We start from the raw sequence: 18,986 nt of genomic DNA on the forward strand, positions 1-18,986 counted from the left end.
ATATATATATATATATATACACACACACATATGACTTTAAAAATGATTTACATAAATAATTTTGTGTAAATAGTAAAGAAAGACTGCCCTTGTGAAAGGACAGTCACTAAAATATTATTGCTGGTCAACTCAGGCTGGGGGGATTTTTATTTTTATGTTTTCAAAAAATATAAGTGAGCATGGATTATCTATAAAATCAGGGGGAGAAAAATAATAAAGCTATATTCAGTGGGGATGGGAAATGCCTCGATGTTCTGGAGTTCCGGCCCATAAGCTTGAGACCTTGAACACAAGCTCTCGCCTTGAACACAGACCTGGAAATCCCCGTGTTTGTGCTTCTTGGGCCACAGCAGATCATGCCTCTGTCATAAGGACAGCCAACAGATAGTGGCCAGGACAGTGGTCAGAGATGGACCAGTGTCTTTTCCATCTAGACCAATCAGAAGCAAAAGGAAGCCCACCCACAGATGCTCCCGTGTGCCCATGGGTGGTGGGATCCTGCAGACAGGTGAAGCTCACCTGTGTGCGGACCCAGGAGCCAGCAAAAGCCAGTGGTGGAGAGAATCAGTAGAGGCTCGATCCTCTGGTGGGGACAGACAAAGGGGCACGTCCGGGGAAAAGACCTAGCCCACAGGAGCCTTCAGGTACCTGGCAAGCATGCTGGTATTTTAGAAGACACAGCTGCAGCTCCACCGCTAGCCAAGACCAGGGGATGTAAATGATCCAGGCAGACAAGGCTCCCCAAGGGAGGAGGAAGGAACGATGATGTGGTGAAAAGTTGGTGTCCAGAGCAGTGGGGTCTCCTACTGTCTCTGCCCTCCCCACCCAGGCGGGCAGCAAGTGGCCGCCCAAGCAAGGGGTAGGCAGCGTGGGCAGCAGACAATGACCGTTTAGGCTGGTTGGCCTGTGTTCCTGAAGGCCCTTGGCCACTTCCCCTTGTATAGACCTGTTATGGGCTGACTTGTGTCCTCCCAAATTCATATACTGAAGCCCTAACTCCCAGAATCTCAGAATTTGTATTTGGAAATAGGGCCTTTCAAGAGGTGATTAAGCTAAAATGAGGCTGTTAGGATGGGTCTGAATCCAATCTGACTGGTATCCTTAGAAGAGGAAATCTGGACACACAGAGAGACAGCAGGGGTGCATGTGTACACGGAAAACACCATGTGAAGAGACAGCCAGAGGGTGGCCATCTGCAGGCTAAGGAGAGAGACCTCAGAGGAAACCAACCCTGCTGGCACCTTGATCTTGGACTTCTAGCCTCCAGAACTGTGAGAAAATACATTTCTGCTGTTTAAGCCCCCGGTCTGTGGTATTCTGTTATGGCAGTTCTAGCAAACTAATACAAGACCCAAGGCCCTGTACATTTAGCACGTGTTTCCCTCCATCTGGGGGAAAAGATGGAAACAAACAATTGTGACTGTTAACTCTTGTTCTCAGGTAAGTCACACTACTCTCTGGGGGCCCCCTTTTTTGAGAAAGCCACAAGCCCAGTATGGCCACAGCTCCCTCCTGCAGAGGTCCTGTGGGAAAACCTCTGCCCTCAAGTGCAGCTCACTCCGTGTTTTTAAAGCACAGACAGTGACCTGCCCATTAAATAAATAAACTCATAAATGTGGGATGCCGGCATTGCTACATGGTCAGCAGGGGGCTATGGGGACACTCCCCTGTCCCATGTCTCAGAAGCACACACCCAGAGATGTGGAGGGTTCAGCTCTGCTTGCATGTGTGAAAACACAATCCTTCCCCCACGCAGAGGGCAGAACCAGTAGGAAATCTCAGGGTGGAGGCCTGTGGTCTGAGCAGAGAGCAAAGGGCCTCAGCAGAACCTGTCTCCCCGTGCCTTCTTCCCTCCGTGTGGTAGAAGCACCAAGAAACAGGCCTGGCCTAGACAAGTGGTTTGGAGCACCCAATGCATCATAGCAGTTACCACTTCCAGCCAGACTGCCTCTCTGAAATCGGGATCCTTTCTTTGTGCCCAACCTCTGGCTCCCTCACCTGGAACTCCTGGCCTGGCGCTTCCTGCTCTAGACTGGGGAACCCAGACCTCCAGGCCTGTGAAGCCTGCAGCCCTGCAGGGCTGTAAAATCCCATCTAAGAGCGAACCAGGCGGGGCTGTTCCTCCCTCCACCACCAACATCCCCCACCCCCACCGCCCGGCCCCGCAATGTCCCCACCACAGGCCGCAGCGGCGTGCTTTGATGTGTGTCAGCTGGAGAAGGACAGACCTCAGGTGGACGCCATCCTCGCCCTGGCTGTGGGCCCCCTTGGCACCTTCCGGAGGACCAGCCCCGAGGCCCTTACCTCTCATGAGGACGTCCTCGGTCAGCGGGAGGCTGTAGGATTTGCAGAGCTTCCAGCACTGCAGGTAGACCAGAAAGGTGCTGGTGCGCGACCTATTGATCACCGCCTCCATCTCCCCGTGGATGGTGGACAGGAGGCAGTGCTCATCAAAGTGCTTGTTCCCGCTGTGCTCCGTGTACTGGATGGAGGGGATGGTGAGCTGTGGAGAGAGCAGAGGCTGGCACTCACCCCTCCTCACCTCCTGGCCCAAGGCAGACGTAGAGCCTCATATACCTCTCCCCCCGGGCCCCCATGAGGGGCAACAGCAAAGAATGCAGGTTCTGAAGTCTGGCTTGGGAGGAAAAATCACACGTGGTCAAGGTGATCCCCGGAAGAGCATCTGAATGGTCAGCGTGTGCAGTTCTGTGTGCACAGCCCCTTACACGGAAGTGCACACACAACTGTATCATACATACACTAGGCCCTAGAGGTGTCCTGTTGAAACATTACATTCAACTGTCTGGCTGTGTGGGAATTTAAATTAGGTGCAGCCACCTGTGACTTTGAAGTGGAAGCCACGTGTTAAGGATGACAGAGCAAGGTATTGAAGATATAGGTATTGACAGAGCAAGGTATTGAAGGTATAGAAGAGGCCTGGGGAGCGTACAGCCACTTTTGGCCTTATTTCTTTGTAAGGAAAGAAAAAGTCTATCTTCTTAAAGCTTCTAAAATCAGAATCAGCTGTTAATGGAGGTCATTGCTTACCTTAGTATATATTATGAAGAAATGATTAAATAGCTATTTTGAGTATGAGAATGCATTTTTTTTTTTGGCCGTGCCACGAGGCATGTGGGATCTTAGTTCCCCAACCAGGGATCGAACCCGTGCCCCCTGCATTGGGAGCGTGGAGTCTTAACCACTGGGCCGCCAGGGAAGTCCGAGAATGAATTTTTTATTTGTTTAATTTTTTTAAGGTTTTTTTTTCTTATTTTTTTGGCTGCATCAGGTCTTAGTTGCAGCACGTGGAATCTTCACTGGGGCACGCGGGATCTTTCGTGGCAGTGCGCGGGCTTCTCTCTAGTTGCGGCATGTGGGTTTTCTCTACCTAGTTGTGGCACATGGGCTCCAGGGCACGTGGGCTCTGTCGTTTGCGGCACGCAGGCTCTCTAGCTGAGGCGCGTGAGCTCAGTAGTTGTGGCGTGCGGGCTTAGTTGCCCCGTGGCATGTGGGATCTTAGTTCTCTGACCAGGGATCAAACCCACATCCCCTGCATTGGAAGGCGGATTCACTACTGGACCACCAGGGACATCCCCCGAGAATGCATTTTAAAATAGAAATCTCTTGTTCTAATTAGACCAAAGTAGTTTCTGATGTCTACTTGAATCACTGCTCTGATGTAGTCAACTATTAACAAAATTTTCCTTGTTTTTGTTCAAAAATAAATAAATACAATAAAATCAGAATCAGCAAAGTATAGCTTATAGGTCAAATCTGGCCTATCACTTGCTTTTATAAATAAAGTTTTATTGGCACACAGCCATACTCATCTGTTTAGCTGTTGTCTGTGGCTGCTTCCATGCTACAATGGCAGAGCCGAGTTGTTGTGACAGAGACCACATGGTCTGCAAAGCCTAAAACGTTTATTATCTGGGCCTTTACAGGGAAAGTTTGCTGATCCTTGCTCTAACATTCTGGGTTTTCTCATCATGCAACTTAATCAGATCTTAGTCAATATAACACTTACCAATACCTGACATTTTATTTTATATATGTATATATATACATACATATTTATACTATAAAAAGTATATAGTAGAGGGACTTCCCTGGTGGCTCAGTGGTTAAGAATCCACCTGCCAATTCAGGGGATGTGGGTTCGAGCCCTGGTCCGGAAAGATCCCACATGCCGCGTGCACCACAACTACTGAAGCCCGTGCACCTAGAGCCCGTGCTCCGCAACAAGAGAAGCCACCGCAATGAGAAGCCCACACACTGCAACGAAGCGTAGCCCCCACTCGCTGCAACTAGAGAAAACCCATGCGCAGCAAGGAAGACCCCAAGCAACCAAAAAGAAACAAAAAAAGTATATAGTAGAAAATATTTATTGATAGTATTATATTAGTACTGTCTGCCTCCCTGACTAGACTCTCAGCTTCCTGGGGCCTGGGGCTGTTTTGTTCTAGGCAGCACCTAGAACGGTGCCTGACACATCACAGGCTCTCGATAAATACTTATTGGATGAATTAACTCATGTAATCAGTTATTCCCTTCCTTCACTCGTCACATTGTTTCTGGAGTGTCTACTCAGCGCCAGGCCCCAGGCCAGGTTCCTGGATTCCAGCTGTGATAAAGACGCAGCCCTGGGCTCAGGATGCGAAGTCATAATTAAAGAGTTGGAGGAAGGGGATACTTTCAGATGCATCATCTCGTTTTATCTTCACAGAAACCTTGTGAGGTAAGTGCCATTCTTACATACAGAAGAGGCAACAGGGAGGTAAGGAAGCCCCCTACTAAGAGCTCCCCAGGCCAGAAGGTGATGCAGGGGCAGTGGATTTGAACCCAGGCCTGCCCAGTCTCCAAGCCCCATCCCTCCCCTGTTGGCGGGGGCACCTTGCTCTGCTGCTTCTTTTCGCGGTACCCCTCGCCCACATCGTCCGTCTCCTCCAGGGTCATGGGCCGTGCCTCCATCTCGGTGTCGACCACGGGCACGGTCAGCAGGTCCATCTTGAGAGGCTCTGGGGCTAAATTCACCTGCTGCTTCTTGGATGGACTCTGTGGGGAACCACTGTCCTTGGCAGATCTATAGTCTAGGAGCAGAGGGAAGAGACAGAGGAAGGAGGAACTGAGAGGGTGCCCAGCCATGGAATCCATCAAGCAGTTAACCAATGTCACCAAGCAGGTGCCCACGTGTCCGGTCAGTGCCATCTGAGGTGCACCTTGAAGGTGTCCCTTCTTCAGTCTCCAGTGTGGCCACCTCCTCCGTCACCTGCACCGTGACCACAAGCCCTCCTGTTGCCATTCTCATCCTCTAGCATCCTGTTTCCAGGCCTCCACTGTCCCGGGAAGAAATGAAATCCTGGCCCTGCCACCTTTTAGTTTTGAGACTGTGGACAGGTGTTCAGCCTCTCCAAGCTTCAGCTTCCTCCTTGCAAAGCATGAATAGTAGCCCTGACCTCCCAGGACTGGAAGGAGAAAATGACCTAATGCTGTGGGTAAATGAGGGTAAAGCTTTGCAGCCCACAGGGGGTGCCCCAAAGCCACCGCCTTCTCCCTTGTAAGCCAGGCGTCCAGACTCTTGATGCTACTGCCCCTTTAAGCAAGAGATACCCAAGTCCGCTTACCTTACCCACTGCTGCTCTCCAGGGAAAAGGAACTCAGTGAGGACACTGAGATAGCACCGGCCAAGCAGATACCTGCTCTTGGCTCTTAGGGAATAATAGGTCCCAAATACCTTTGCTGCAAACCTGTACCAGCACGTTTGTGTCTGGGGCACTCTGATCATTCACCAAATAACTTGCACCCAACTACGCGGATAACGATAAGCTTTGGTAATGCATAATGACAAGGCAAAAAGAGTGTGGGTGGGAAAGCCCACCCAGCTCGAGGAGACCTCAAGGATGCACCAGACACAAAGGGTACAGGATCTCATTACAGTGGGGGCACTCAGGTTCCCTGGGGTTCTGAGAGGGACGGAGACTGTGCCTGGGGTGACGGTGTCTCGGCCTGGAGGCTTGTTGAGACCTGAGGTCAGAAATCTCGCTACCCTGTGGGACTGAGGAGGGGATGCACTAAGCAAGTCGTCTCTAAAAGAACCTACCCGTGAGGACGCTAAGCACCCAGCTCCGTGTAACCTTGAACTCCAGAGACCCCGCCCAAATCTTCACCTCCGTAAGGAAACCCCTCTGCTGCCCTCCCAGGGTTTTTACATGACCTCAGGGAGGGCGAGGAGGTCCCCCCACGTCCACCCTCACAAAAGTGTCTGAAATTAAATTCCTGCCAACCTGAGGGTGGGGACAAAGCAAGATTTGTTTCATTTAGAAGAAGAGAGAGGTGTTTATATTTGAGGAGGACTCTGGAATGGTGGGTAGTAGTCAAGGGAGGGCTTTAATTTTATCTATAGTTCAAAAAAAATTTTTTTACAATAGTGGCACTAACAATAAAAAAACAAACAAGCAAAAAACATGATGTACCCTGTGTTGTAAATTCATAGGCAGAGCTACGGCTGGTTCATTTCTAACTCGCCTCTGTGCTTCCTCTGGATAGATGTGGCTTCACAAGCACACAGCTTGGCAAATGGAACTTGAGCTGTGCACAACCTATACAACTGTTCACAGCAGCCCTGCTAATATCCCTGATAGTAGAATACCAAAGTAGGTTTTCCAGTAAACTCTAAACATGTACTAATTCTAGTTTCTGAATTCTAGTTAACTTTTTATCAATAATATGTAGATTAATAGTGGGAAGGCTTGGACCCACATACAAATGGAAAGGCTTGCCGTTTGGGTCAGTCTCAGCCTATCAGGTGGGCTTTGATGGGCTAAAACCACCCTTTGAGAATCCTCCTTTAAGGATAGGGTTGGACCTCATTCATCTTTGAATGGACCCGGTAGCTGGGCACTCAAGAGAATATCTACCCCGCGGTTGATCTCTCGGCCTGGAAATACCAGAGGGAGGCTTGGCCCACCTATAGTAAGCCAGAGGTGGAGAACACACTCAAGTGAGCCAAGGCTGCCTCCATCACACTGGCTCCCAGGATGCGGAAGTGGAGACACGGGGGTGGAGGTGGATACGTACACTCTGTTGCAGTCGCCAGGGTGCTTTTCTGCTGAGCCGAAGACCACTGCTTGCAGGTGCTGGCCAGGTTATCCACAGTGATGCTGTTGTGCTTTCCCAGAGAGCTGAGACAGATCACGATGTCCTCCACCTCCTGGCTTTTCAGAGGGACTCCAACCTGAGGAGAGAAGAGAAGCCCCAAGGCGGGCGGGCAAGCTCCAAACGTCCTGCCAGGACAGCCAGCCTGGCCTCACCTCCCCGTCTAGTTTCATCCTCAGCCACTCCCAGCTCACACCCAAGGCCTCTGCCCAGGAGCTCAGAGCCCTTCCCCGGGGCCCTGAACACACCCTACACGTTCTCACCCTCTGCCTTTACTCAGACATTTCCCACTTCCTGCCTGAAAAACTCCTATCCCTCCTTCAAAACCCAGTCCAGACATATCGTCATCTTTGCAGAGTCTGTTACTTCTTCCTCTGGCCTCCCTCCCCACTCCATTCCAATCTCAATGACAGCCTTCCTGTGCTGGGCTGGAAGAAGGATTTTATGTCTGTCATCCCTGTCCATGAGGGACACATAAGCCTCCCTGAACTGAAGTAAAAAAGAATCGGAAATCTGATACACATTACTCCTTTAAGGATGGTGAGCAACTTCAGAGAAGTAAAATGCTTGCCAGCAATATCGAATATTCAAGAAGAAAAGTTTTAAAGGAAACACAACTTCGTCAGCTTCTTTAGACTGTAGATGTTATTCACTGAGCTTTACTTAAAGAAGATCAGAACTCACCTGGTGCTAAAGGATTTAATGTTTTATCCTTTGGGTTACATTGATTAACAACCCTTTATTTGTTGTTGTTTTAAATGCTTTCAAATGTTGTTTCGATAATTACACGTCATAAAATGATAGTGGGAAAACTGGTGATGATTTAAGACCATAAAAGATGTAGCATTCCCCTTCCTAAAGTTTTTTTAAAAGCTCTCTTGTATTCAAAATATATAAAAGCTTAATTCACCCAGACCAGGAGTCGGCAAACTTTTTCTGGAAAGGGCCAGATAGTAAATATTTTTAGGCTCTGGGAGCCACGTGATCTCTGTCGTCACTACTCGACTCTGCCCTCCTAGCATGAAAGCAGCCATGACGATATGTAGAATAATGAGTGTAGCTGTGTTCCAATAAAACTTTATTTACAGGAAAAAAACCTTTATTTACAAAAACAAGAGACTGGCTGGATTTGACTCCTGGGCCATAGTTAGCAAACCTCTGCTAGACTGACAGAAGGGATGAGGGGAATGTTCTATGTCTGAGGGATCCAGTGGAGGAACCACTCACCACATGTGACTATTGAGCACTCCAACTGTAGCTGCTGTGACTGAGGAACTGGATTTTTATTTATTTACAACTAATTTGAATTTTTGAATAACCTGTGAAAGTGTGGTCCGTGGACCTATACCACAGGCATCGCTGGGAGCTTGTTAGAATGCAGCATCTTGGGGGGACTTCCCTGGCGGTCCAGTGGTTAGGACTCCGCGCTTCCACTGCGTTTTAACAAGAAGCTGCATTTTAACAAGATGGAAGCTGAGAGAGAAGCTGCATTTTAACAAGACCCCGGGTGAGTCATATGCCAATGACGGTTCCAGAAGTTCTAGAAGGTTCTAGAGGCAGGACTGAAGGCCCAGCTCTCTCTGTGCTCAGTTCTGGGGTGATTCCCCAAGCAGCTGGCGGGTTATGGGGCTGACTCCACAGACTTCCCACTCAGCTAGGGCCTTTCAAGGTCAGATAGGTGCAGGGTGGCCTTAGGGGTCTGATGGGGCCTCAGGTTAAGCCACGTATACCAGTGCGCCTTATAAGTAATACGGCTGATAGTCGGAGCAGGATCTGGGGAGGGGGCAGCGGGGGGGAGGGTGGTGCACGGGCGCCCTCCATCCCCCAGTCAGGCCAGCCTCGGGGGCGGGGGAGGCGCTTACCGCCGCCTTCAGAGCCGTGATGAACTCCTCCCTGGAGATCCTCTGTTTCTTGCCCTGCTCCACCTTGTGAAATATCTCCTGGATCTTGATCTTGTGGCTGCACAGGTAAGAGTACAAGGCCGACAGGGCAGAGGGTTTGGGCAGTTGTAGCTGGGGCACCTGCCAGTGGAGGGGTCGCGGGCTTTTCTTCTGAAAAAGGCAAGAGAGTGGGGTAGAGGGGAGAGTTTGGGGGAGACAGGCCGATGGAGCTAGATCCCCAGAGTTAGAAATGGGAGAGAGAGAGTCTGAGCCACCCTGAACAGGCAGCAAGGGGGAGGGCAAGGAGCGCTGGATTCCGGCAGGTGCGTCCTGCCACAGGACGCCTGGGGGATCTGGCTTCTCTGGGCCTCCAATTTCCCATAAGAAACAAGAGGCTTGGACAATATGAGAAGTAAAACTTTATTCTTATCCACATCTCTCCTGTCAGACCAGTCAGTATTATAATTGCACTGGGCTCTCGGTGCACATTCATGCCCCAGCCCGGAGCTTCCTACTGCCGCTGCCCTCACCTCCCAGCCTCTGCCCCTTCTGGGCCTCCTGCCTGGAACACCTCTCCTTCTTTCTCTTCCTATCCAAATCCTACTCCTCCATTTCCAGGTGAACGGGAATGCAGTTAGCCCTCCGGGTCCACGGGCTCCACATCCACGGATTTAACCAACCACAGATAGAAAATATTCCCCCCCAAAATTCCAGAAGGTTCCAAAAAGCAAAACTTGAATTTGTCATGGCTGTTGGCTGTCAACTATTTACATAAAATTTACATTGTATTTATATGGCATTTACGTTATATTAGGTATTCTAAGTAATCTAGATATGATTTATCCTCCTTATACGGGAGGATGCTTGGGGATTATATACAAATACTCTGCCCTTTTATATACGGGACTTGGGCATCTTCAGATGTTGGTATCTGTGGGGTTCCCCCCAACAGATGCCGAGGGAGACTGTACTTAGGAATAATGTTCCTTTACTTTGGTGCAGCACTTGACAGTTTACAAAGGGCCTTGCTGTTCCCTAGCTTATAGCCCCTCAGGGTATTAGAGTCTATTCATGGCCTGTGGCAAACTGTAGAGTCCTTAATCTGCTCTGTCCACCTCTGCCGCTAGCATGGGAACACCTTGAGAGCACGACCATGTCTTATTTAGCTACATACCCCACCTCCTATCCTTGTACTCAACAAAGCCCCCAGCCCTCTGCAGGTAGGCAGTGATGGTTTGCTGAATGAAGAAAACAATGCTGTGAATTCGGTATTAGGTATTAGTTTCCCTTTTTTTACAAATGAAGAAACAGGCTGAGAGGTGAAGTGACCTCCCCGGGCTCACACAGCAGGTAAGCGGTGGAGCTGGGTTTCGAACCCAAGACCTGTGCTTATACCTAGATGCTGTGCTGCTGGCAGGAAAGCGTGTGCTGGACCCATGAAAGTTGGCTTTTGACCATGATTACACCAAGGACTGACTCTGAAGTTTGGGGGCCAACCCAGATGACATCAGTAAGTCTGCAACAATAATAAAAATGGCAAACATTTATTGAGTGCTCACGATACGCTCAGCACTGTCTCAGGCGCCATATATAAATGAGTCCACTTAGATGTCACAGTGGCCCTAGGAAGCAGGCACAATGGTTATCCCCACTGAACAGCTGAGGAAACTAAGGCCCAGATCATACAGCTAGGAAGGAGCAGAGCTGGGTTTAAACCCAAGTTACCTGACCTCTTATGCCAGCTTTACCTGAACTGGGAGAAATTTCAAGTGTCTGTATCGTAAGGAGATGTCCCATACAGTGTCTGTATTGCAAAGAGTTGGAAGATGAGAGCTTTGGTTACTGACTGCCATTTACTATCCCTATGGACTTGGACAATGTATGGCCTCACTGAGCTTCTATTTTCATGTTTATAAAAGGGACTTATATGTATAATATATATAAATACATATACAAATTTATAAAAAATTTTCTTCCAACCTCCCAGCTGTGATCCTCACAGTAGCCCTGTGAGCACCTGCTGGCACATATAGTCCCTCAACAAATGAATGAACCAATGAATGAACAGTGAGTATTCAAAATGCCCCACAGATGAATGCCAGGGATGATTCCTCCCGGGGTGGTTTTAAGATATGGTCACAAATTCTTCAACCGTCCTCCCTTTTAAGGTGGAGCTCAACCCCCTTCCCCTCGAATGTGGGCAGTATTTAGTGACTTGCTCCTGAAAAACAGACTGTAGTGGAAGTGATGGTGTGAAACTTCTGAAACTGAGACCTCCTGAGATGAGGTTATAAAAGGCATTGCAGCCTCCTCCTTGCTCTCTTGGACCGTTCGCTCTGGGGGAAGCCGGCTGCCATGTGGTTAGGACACTCGAGCAGCCCTAGGAGAGGCCCATGTGGCCAGGAACTGAGGCCTCCTGCCAGCAGCCAGCTTGGAAGCAGGTCATCCTGCCCAGTCAAGCCTTCAGGTGTCTGTGGCCCAGGCCAGCATCTTGAGATGAGAGCTTGAGCCAGTGCCATCCAGCTAAGCTCCTCCCAGCTTCCTCATTCTCAGAAGCAGTGACATAATGAACATCTGTTGCTCTAAGTCACCTTGGGGGTATTTGTTATGCAGCAATAGATAACAAATACACCTTTTTAGGACTTCTGTTTGCTCCCCTGGGACTGGGAGGGGGATGGTGGGTGGGGGTGGGGGTAAAAGATCCCCATCCTGCTTAATTCAAGGGAGTGAAATGACAGCATGCCCCTAACACCCGAAGTGTCTGCATCTGGCAAATGGGGCTGCTCACCTCGGTGTCTCTGGGAGTGGCCAGCTGGCCCATCAGCCGGGCCTCGCACTCCTTGTGGCTCTCGTGTAGGACCTTGGCCTCCGAAGGCGTGAGTCTGGACTTGTTCTGCAGCCACCTCTCTATGCTGCCAAATGACTCCAGGTCCTGCCGAACCCTCAGCCTCTGGGTCAGCCAGGCCCTTGGGTCTTCTGGCTGTTCTTGGATGTCCCCAACTTCCAAGGCTTTGGAGCTGGGGGTGGGCTCGGAGGGAGCCGGGGGGTGGGGGGTGGGATTGATGGGCATCAGAGCCTCCTTTCGAGGCAAGAAGATGATCCTCCGGCGGCTCTGAGGCAGGTGGAAGTCCTCCCGCTTGAACTGCTTGAAGCAGTGGGCGATGACCGCGTCAGGGTTGAACACGAGCTCCTTGCTGGCACTTCCATCGTCAACCAAGGACTCAGACTGGTACAACCCTGGGAGAGGGTTAGAAGGTGAGTTCCTTTCAGGAGGAGGACCAAAGGAGTCAGGAAGGAGACATGCTTCAGCACCAGGCTGGGCATCAGGGCACCTGGGTTCCAGGCCTGGCGTTATTGTTGCCTCGCTATGATGATGAAAATAATTACATCTAACGTGACTGGGCAATCCCAACGGCAGGCACTATGCTAAGAGATTTATATGCATTCTCATGAAACTTCTTAGATTCTAATCTTACTCCACCCCACTCCCCCCGCCCCCAGTACTCCTTGGCAATGAGAACGATCTTTTTAAAATGCCATTCTGATCTGGTCTGATCAACTGAGGCAGCCTAGTGCCGTAAAGCGCAGAGGCTTTGCAGCCAGAACGCTCCGGTCTGAGTTCCGGCCCTGCCGCTTACTGGGGCCATGATCACTTATCCTTGCAGGGTCTCAATTTTTTCATCTGTAAAATGGGGATAATGATGGTACCTACCTTATTGAGTGGTGGACATGTTTAGGATCAGTCCAGCTTGTTCATAATAAGTGCACTGTTATTATTTTTTTATATACTTACCCTCCCCCCATTTTGAAATACTTCCATGACTTTTCACAGTCCTCAAAATAAAGTCCCATGACCCTCCTCCGCCAACCTTTCCTGCCTCATCACTTGCCTGTCTTTCCTTACCCTGTCCAGACGTCTTGGCGTTCTCTCTGTTCCCTGAATGATCCAAGCCCCATCCTGCCTAAGGGTTCCGCACACGCTGCTCCCCCTGCCAGGAATGCTCCCTCCCCCATCCATCGCCTCCTCGCTCCTCCTCATTCTCCACGTGTCAGACCAAATGTTCACTCTCCAGCTTCAGGCTGTGTTGTATTCTCATGTTATCTCTGTACTTTTCCTTCAGACCACTTATCGTAAGTATGTAAATCAAGGGTTGCACACTGGCAGCCCTCATACTGAATGAGGCTTAGGGTCCTGTTCTGCTTGACATACTTGTTTACTTAAACTTTTCCAGTTTGCACTGCGTTAGGCTGGGGCATGCGCTCTGCAGCTTGCCATAGGCCTCGCCATTCCCTATCGTCTCACATGCGGCTCATTTCATTCAGTAAGGGCTTGGTTCAGGCAGACAGTTGCATCTGAAACCTCTGGTGCAATTATTTGGTTTATGTTTTTCCAATACCCTGTGAACCGAGATCTCATCTCTCTTGTTCCCTGCTGGAGTCCCAGCACCTCCACGGTGCCAGCATATAGTGGGAGCTCAGTAGATATCTGGTGAGTGAGTGAATGGCAAGTGGACAGACGTAACAGGTTGGCATCATGATTTACACCCATTTTTACAGGTAACGACACCGAGGCCCAGACAGGCCCAAGGTCACACAGTTGATTAGCAGCAGAGCTGGGAAGTGAATTTGGTTTGTCTGGCCCCAGAGCTCAACTCTTAGCCATTACTTGGTATTACCCCAGGCTGTCACCTAATCCTGCTGAGTCTCCATTCTTTTATGCCTAAAATGATATAAACTCTCCTCTAGCAACCTCCCGAAGCTATTATGAAGATCAAATGAATAACAGGTGTGGGAATGTTCTGAAATTCAGAAGGGATACAGCATTATTATTAAAAATATTGTCACCATCATTTTCCTTCTAAAACCCAAACTCTCCTGCTTAAAACCCTTCTATTGCTCCCAGCTGCCTCTAGAATAAAGTTCAATCTCCTTAACTTAGCCCCACCTGTCCCCCCCACCCCTGCCAACCCCTCTAATTTCTCCAGCTCCTTCTCTCATTCCTTCTGCCTCACCTTGTATTTGTACCCAAACTAAGCTGACTGTGGTTCCGTAGTTCCCCCCTCCTGCCCCCCCCAAACTGTGCTCTTTCCTGTCTTTGAAACACGCTTCTGTCTCTCCCCTGTTCACTTGACTATTCCCTACCTAGCCTTTGAGGCTCAGCTCAGGCATTATGGTCGCCTGAAGCACCCCAGGCTCTCCCTCGTCCCCCTCTTGGTCCCCATAGCCCCTATGCTTAGCCCCCTCATAGCATTTACCATATTTTTCTGGATGAAGATACTTTTCTTTCCCAACAGCCTGTGAGTTTCCCAATGGCGAGAACTGTGTCTTACTTCCTGTGCGTCCCCGGTACCCAGCCTGGCACAAAGTGAACAGTCAGTACATTTGTTAAGTCCCTTTACAATGCCCATGTATTCCTTTCATAGTCAGAAAATAATTAAAGTGTGTATACATCAATGTGGACAGAAGTAAGTACTTCTCAACAACCCATTTATCATTTCTTTGAGGACAAGATGTTTGGTACGACTGAAAATTTAGCCATTCATCAAACCAGCATTTACTGAAAGTTACCCAGTGCTTGGTACTGGCTGGGTGCCCAACAGGCAGTGTGCTGGCACAGAACAAGGTGGGGTAACCAGAGGGGTTACAAGGTGGTTTCAGTCAGGGGAGAGACGCTGACCGAGGGATCTGGGAGGTCATCGTGCGGTAGGGAACGTTGAGTGTGCTTTCAGAAGGAGTTGGGTTTCAAGGGATAGAGGGGCCAGCATGGGGATCGATCAGGGTGGGGTTGAGGGACTTCAGGGTTACTAAACTGTTTCACAAGTTAGAAGCGCATTGTGTGTGAAGGAGGAGGCTAATGGAAGAAAATACAGTTGGAGTGACCTCCAGCACCAGGTTCAGGGGTTTAAACTGTACTCGAACGCATTCAAAACATGCTCCTCACTGTGCGCCCCCTAGACCCCAAATCCATGATCTGCCTTTAGCCAGAGGCATCCCTTCCCCCTCTGAAACCCTGCAATGGCTTCACTGAAATGGCTTCTCCTGCTCTTAGAGTAAACGATGCTCTTTCACAATGGCGTGCAAAGCTACCTTGCTGGGACTCGGTTCCTGTTTCCTCCCTAACCTCCCCCTACGCTCCTTCCCTTCCATAGTGAAGGCTGCAGGCCCACCAAGCTTGCATTCTAGTAGTCTTTGGGGTCCTCTGTCCGTTGATAGAAAAGTGAGGCGGGCTCTTCGAATAAAAGAGGTCACCATGTGGTTGTGGGTAGAGCCTGTGTGAAAATGTTCCCCAGGGATTAATGAGGCAAGCTCTCAGCGGCCAACTAGTCCCATTGCCTGCCCAGGTCAGGGAACTCTTTCTACAACGCCCCTGCGGACTTTGCCTGTTTGTATACCTCCAGTGACAGGGTGTTCTCTACTTAACATTGTGAGTGCCTAATTCTAACTGCTAGAAAAGACTTCTTTATATTGACCCAGAATTTGTTTCCCTGGAATTTCTACGACCCTTGGTCCTAGTCCTCTCCCACCGATGCCCCAGAAAACACATTTGTTCCCTCTTTTCTGGGACAGCCCTTCAGGTGTCTGGAGACAATTCAATACTTCCTTGAAATTCTCTCCTTTTCTCTTGGCTTCTGATACAAATCTCTCCCTAAGTTCCATCCTACCTCTCTGGCCACTTGTTCTTGGCTTCTCTTTTCCTGCCCACTCCTAAAATGTAGATAGTCTCCAGGCTTACACTTGGGCACTCTTTTTTTTTTTTTCCCCCCAAACACTCTCCTCCACTCTCATTTCTATGGCCCTCCATATGCAGAGGACACCCATACCCATATTTATGACTTGGAATTAGCTCCAACTTTCTACATACAGTTGCTCCTAAAGCATCTCAACTTGTACGGCCTACAAGGATCTCCAACCCAACCAAGACTGAACTCTTTCCAAGTTCCCCATCCAATCAGCCCCCTCTAGCCTGGCACCCTTCCCTCACCTCCCAGTGTCTTTGGCCTGGGAATTTGGGACAGTCCCAGATCACCCCACTCCCAACATTGTGAGTTTGCCAAGTCAGACTCTGCATTTGCTGACGCTCCCAATCCAATCCTGTCATTCTCAGTGGCCTCCCCATCTCCTGGCTCGCAAGATCTCTCCTGATCTTGTCCCTTCTGACCCCTCTTGCCTCTCATCTCCAGCAACACTCAAACTACCAGCAGTTTTCTGAAGACCCCATGTCTCTGGGCCTCTGTGCATGCTGTTCCCTTGGTCTGGAATACCTTTCCTCCCCCTTTTGGCTTGGATAACTCCTTGTATCCTTAATTGAAGCTCCAGTGTACAGAGCTCTCCAGGACCTTGGAACCATTCCTCCCCATCCTCTGCACTTAGCAGACCTCTTACTCCTGGGTGTCACCCCTGGACCCTTCTTCTGTAAGTATCCATTTATCTGGTTTTCACCTCTGAAGTTGCAGCGCTTGTCAAAGACAGCAGGCTATCACCAAAATTTTGAAGACTGCTGGTCTTCTCCATGCCTCTTCTCCCATACTGAACACACTAATGTCTAGCGAAGAAGTAGGGCCAGCCAGAGGGCCTGGACACCTTTCCCGGGCCCATGGGTTGGGCCGCTGGTTCCAAGCCAAAGCAACTCGGCCTGCTCCTCCAGCCCGGGCAAGGAAATCTGAGAAACATGCACGACCTGCCCTCGATTCCCTGGCAACCCCGCACCCAGAGAGAGGACGACACAATGAGATATCCGTCCCTGTCGTAGTCCTCACCCCACTTGTACCCGTCCACCCGGGGGTTGAGGGCTTCCTGGAGCTGGCGTTGATTCCTGGGAGCTTAGGGTGAACTTACGGAGCAGAGACCGGAACACAGCCTCGTACTCTTCAGAATAGTCCATGGTCGCGGCGCCGGAAGCGGGTGCTGAAAAGAGTGTGTGAACGTGCGTGTGTGCGTGTGTGTCTGTGTGTGCTTGCTTGCGCGGGGGTATGGGGTACCAGAAAAACAGTAATACCAAGTTTGCAAGAGACCCGTGACTTGCAGAGCTTGGACGCAACTGTTGCCGAGACTACGGACGCCCCGCGCTGATTGGCTGGATGCCGCCACGTGGCCGGAGGCCCGCGGGGAGAGGATCCGCCCGAGAGGGAGACCCCGACAGTCTCGCTCCCTTCGAGGGTCCTGGGAGGGGACTTGGAGTAAGCCGCGAGGAAATGGTGCAGAGCATCCGGCTCCGCAAAAGACAGTATTTCTTAGGTTGGCCCAGTGGCCCTTGAATCTGGAGTAATAAATCCCAGGTTTTCCTGTAAGCCGTAGGGTCTTCAGCAGGTCTCTACATGTTTAGGGCTGTGTTCTCACCCAAAGAACAGGCGCTCCCTCCTCCAGAGGTAACCCGAGAGAGTCGTGGCCAAATAGAGGCAGTGTTTTTGGTATGCTTTGTCCCTGAAAGACAGGGTGCCATGGTTTGGAATTATACAACCTGAGAACTGGAGTATTAATAATATTTGAAATGTCCATTGACTGATGAATGGATAGACAAAAGGTGGTCTATCCAAACGACGTTATATTATTTAGTCATAAAAAGGAATGAGGTATTGCCGCATGCTGCTGAGACAGGCTGGCACCTGGGACCTTTTGCGGCAGTGCTTACACCTGGACAAGTGTCTCCTCGAGTAAGAAACTATATAAGGGATGAAAAATAACTGCACATATGTGCAGTTGTGGCCAATTATGAACAACATGATACAAAAAGACCAAAACCCAACGGCCGCTTCTGAGGCGTGGGGAGCAAAAGCAGGGTGCTGCGCAGGCCCCCTGCACACAGCACCACGAGGGGGGTGGGCAGACCACCTAAGCCCCCCCCTCCAGCCCGACCCATGGGTCAGCCTCTACCCTTGCCCCATTTAAGGGACCTGCTCACCCCCCTCCACCCAAGAAGCGAGCAAGGGAACTTATTTGTTTTCACTCCCTCCTGCCGCAGCACTAGTTCCAATAAAGCCTTGCCTGAATTTCTCATCTGGCCTCTTATCAATTTCTGTTGATTAGAGTCTAAGAACCTGGGTCGGTAATACCGCAACACGTACGAACCTTCAAAATACACTGAGTGAAAGAAGCCAGATACAAAAGGCCACAGGTTATATGATTCCATTTGTAAGAAATGCCCAGAACTGGCAAATCTATAGACACAGAAAGCAGACGAGTGGTTGCCAGAGGCTGGGGGAGGGAGGGATCGTTGGGTTTGACTGCTAATAGGTAAGGGGTTTCTTGTTGGGGTGATGGAAATATCTTGGAGTTAGTGATGACGGTTGCACAACACTGTGAATGTGCTAAAAACCACTGAATTGTACACTTTAAAAAATGGTTAAATCAATTTTATGTTATGTGGATTTTGTCTCAAATAAAGAAGTTAGAAAAGACCCAAACACTTGAGTGCTTACTCTGCATAAGGTACCATCCTTACTGAAACGCATTATTTTTGTAACCCTCTCAACAACCTGAGGTCGTCACTCAGACCATCCCTATGGGCCTCATTAATGTAGCACTTCTGTAAGCCAGGCTCCATTTAAGCAATTTCATACATTAATAATCATAATTGTGTGAGGTAGGCATCACTGATCCATTCTCAACAGATGAGGAAACGGATACAGAGGCCAGGCAACCTCACCTGCAGGAAAGGGGAAAAGCCTGGCCTGGCTGCTGCGCAGCTCCCCTGCTGCACCCCCAGGCCCACAGTCTTGATGGAGATGCTGGGCCAGGACTGGACAGCAGGTCCCACTGCCACACCACACCTGAGGCCCCAAGCTTGCTGCCTGCCCTACCCTCTGACCCCAGATACGGCCAGGGTTGCAGGGGCCCCTCTGGACTCTTTGCTGCAGTGTTGGGCACCCTGTCCCCACACCTTACCCCTTTTGTTACCTTTCATTATTGCTTGTCCCTCCTCTCTCCCATGAGGGTCTCTACAGAGCCTTTTCA

General features: G+C 49.9%; 1 protein-coding gene across 2 annotated transcripts in view; it reads right to left on the bottom strand.

Annotated features, from left to right (window-relative positions):
* LOC114907661 (EF-hand calcium-binding domain-containing protein 12-like) overlaps positions 1 to 17,060 on the bottom strand; it is an 18,436-nt gene extending 1,376 nt beyond the window's left edge. Inside the window, exons 1-6 of one of the 2 annotated variants that reach the window (XM_029243412.1) lie at positions 16,872 to 17,060; positions 11,824 to 12,272; positions 9,018 to 9,206; positions 7,078 to 7,234; positions 4,894 to 5,090; positions 2,305 to 2,503 (exon numbers count right to left, since the gene is read on the bottom strand). In XM_029243412.1, the coding sequence (XP_029099245.1) occupies positions 2,305 to 2,503; positions 4,894 to 5,090; positions 7,078 to 7,234; positions 9,018 to 9,206; positions 11,824 to 12,272; positions 16,872 to 16,917 (1,237 nt within the window). In that variant the 5' untranslated portion in view covers positions 16,918 to 17,060. Of the gene's footprint in view, positions 1 to 1,629; positions 2,504 to 4,893; positions 5,091 to 7,077; positions 7,235 to 9,017; positions 9,207 to 11,823; positions 12,273 to 16,871 lie in introns of those variants that run through there. The other variant, XM_029243411.1, reaches the window with a different exon arrangement.
* Positions 17,061 to 18,986: the final 1,926 nt, after the last annotated feature.

Source organism: Monodon monoceros, unplaced genomic scaffold, assembly GCF_005190385.1.
Source record: "Monodon monoceros isolate NGI ecotype Baffin Bay Population unplaced genomic scaffold, NGI_Narwhal_1 Super_Scaffold_3, whole genome shotgun sequence".
NCBI lineage: Eukaryota > Metazoa > Chordata > Mammalia > Artiodactyla > Monodontidae > Monodon > Monodon monoceros.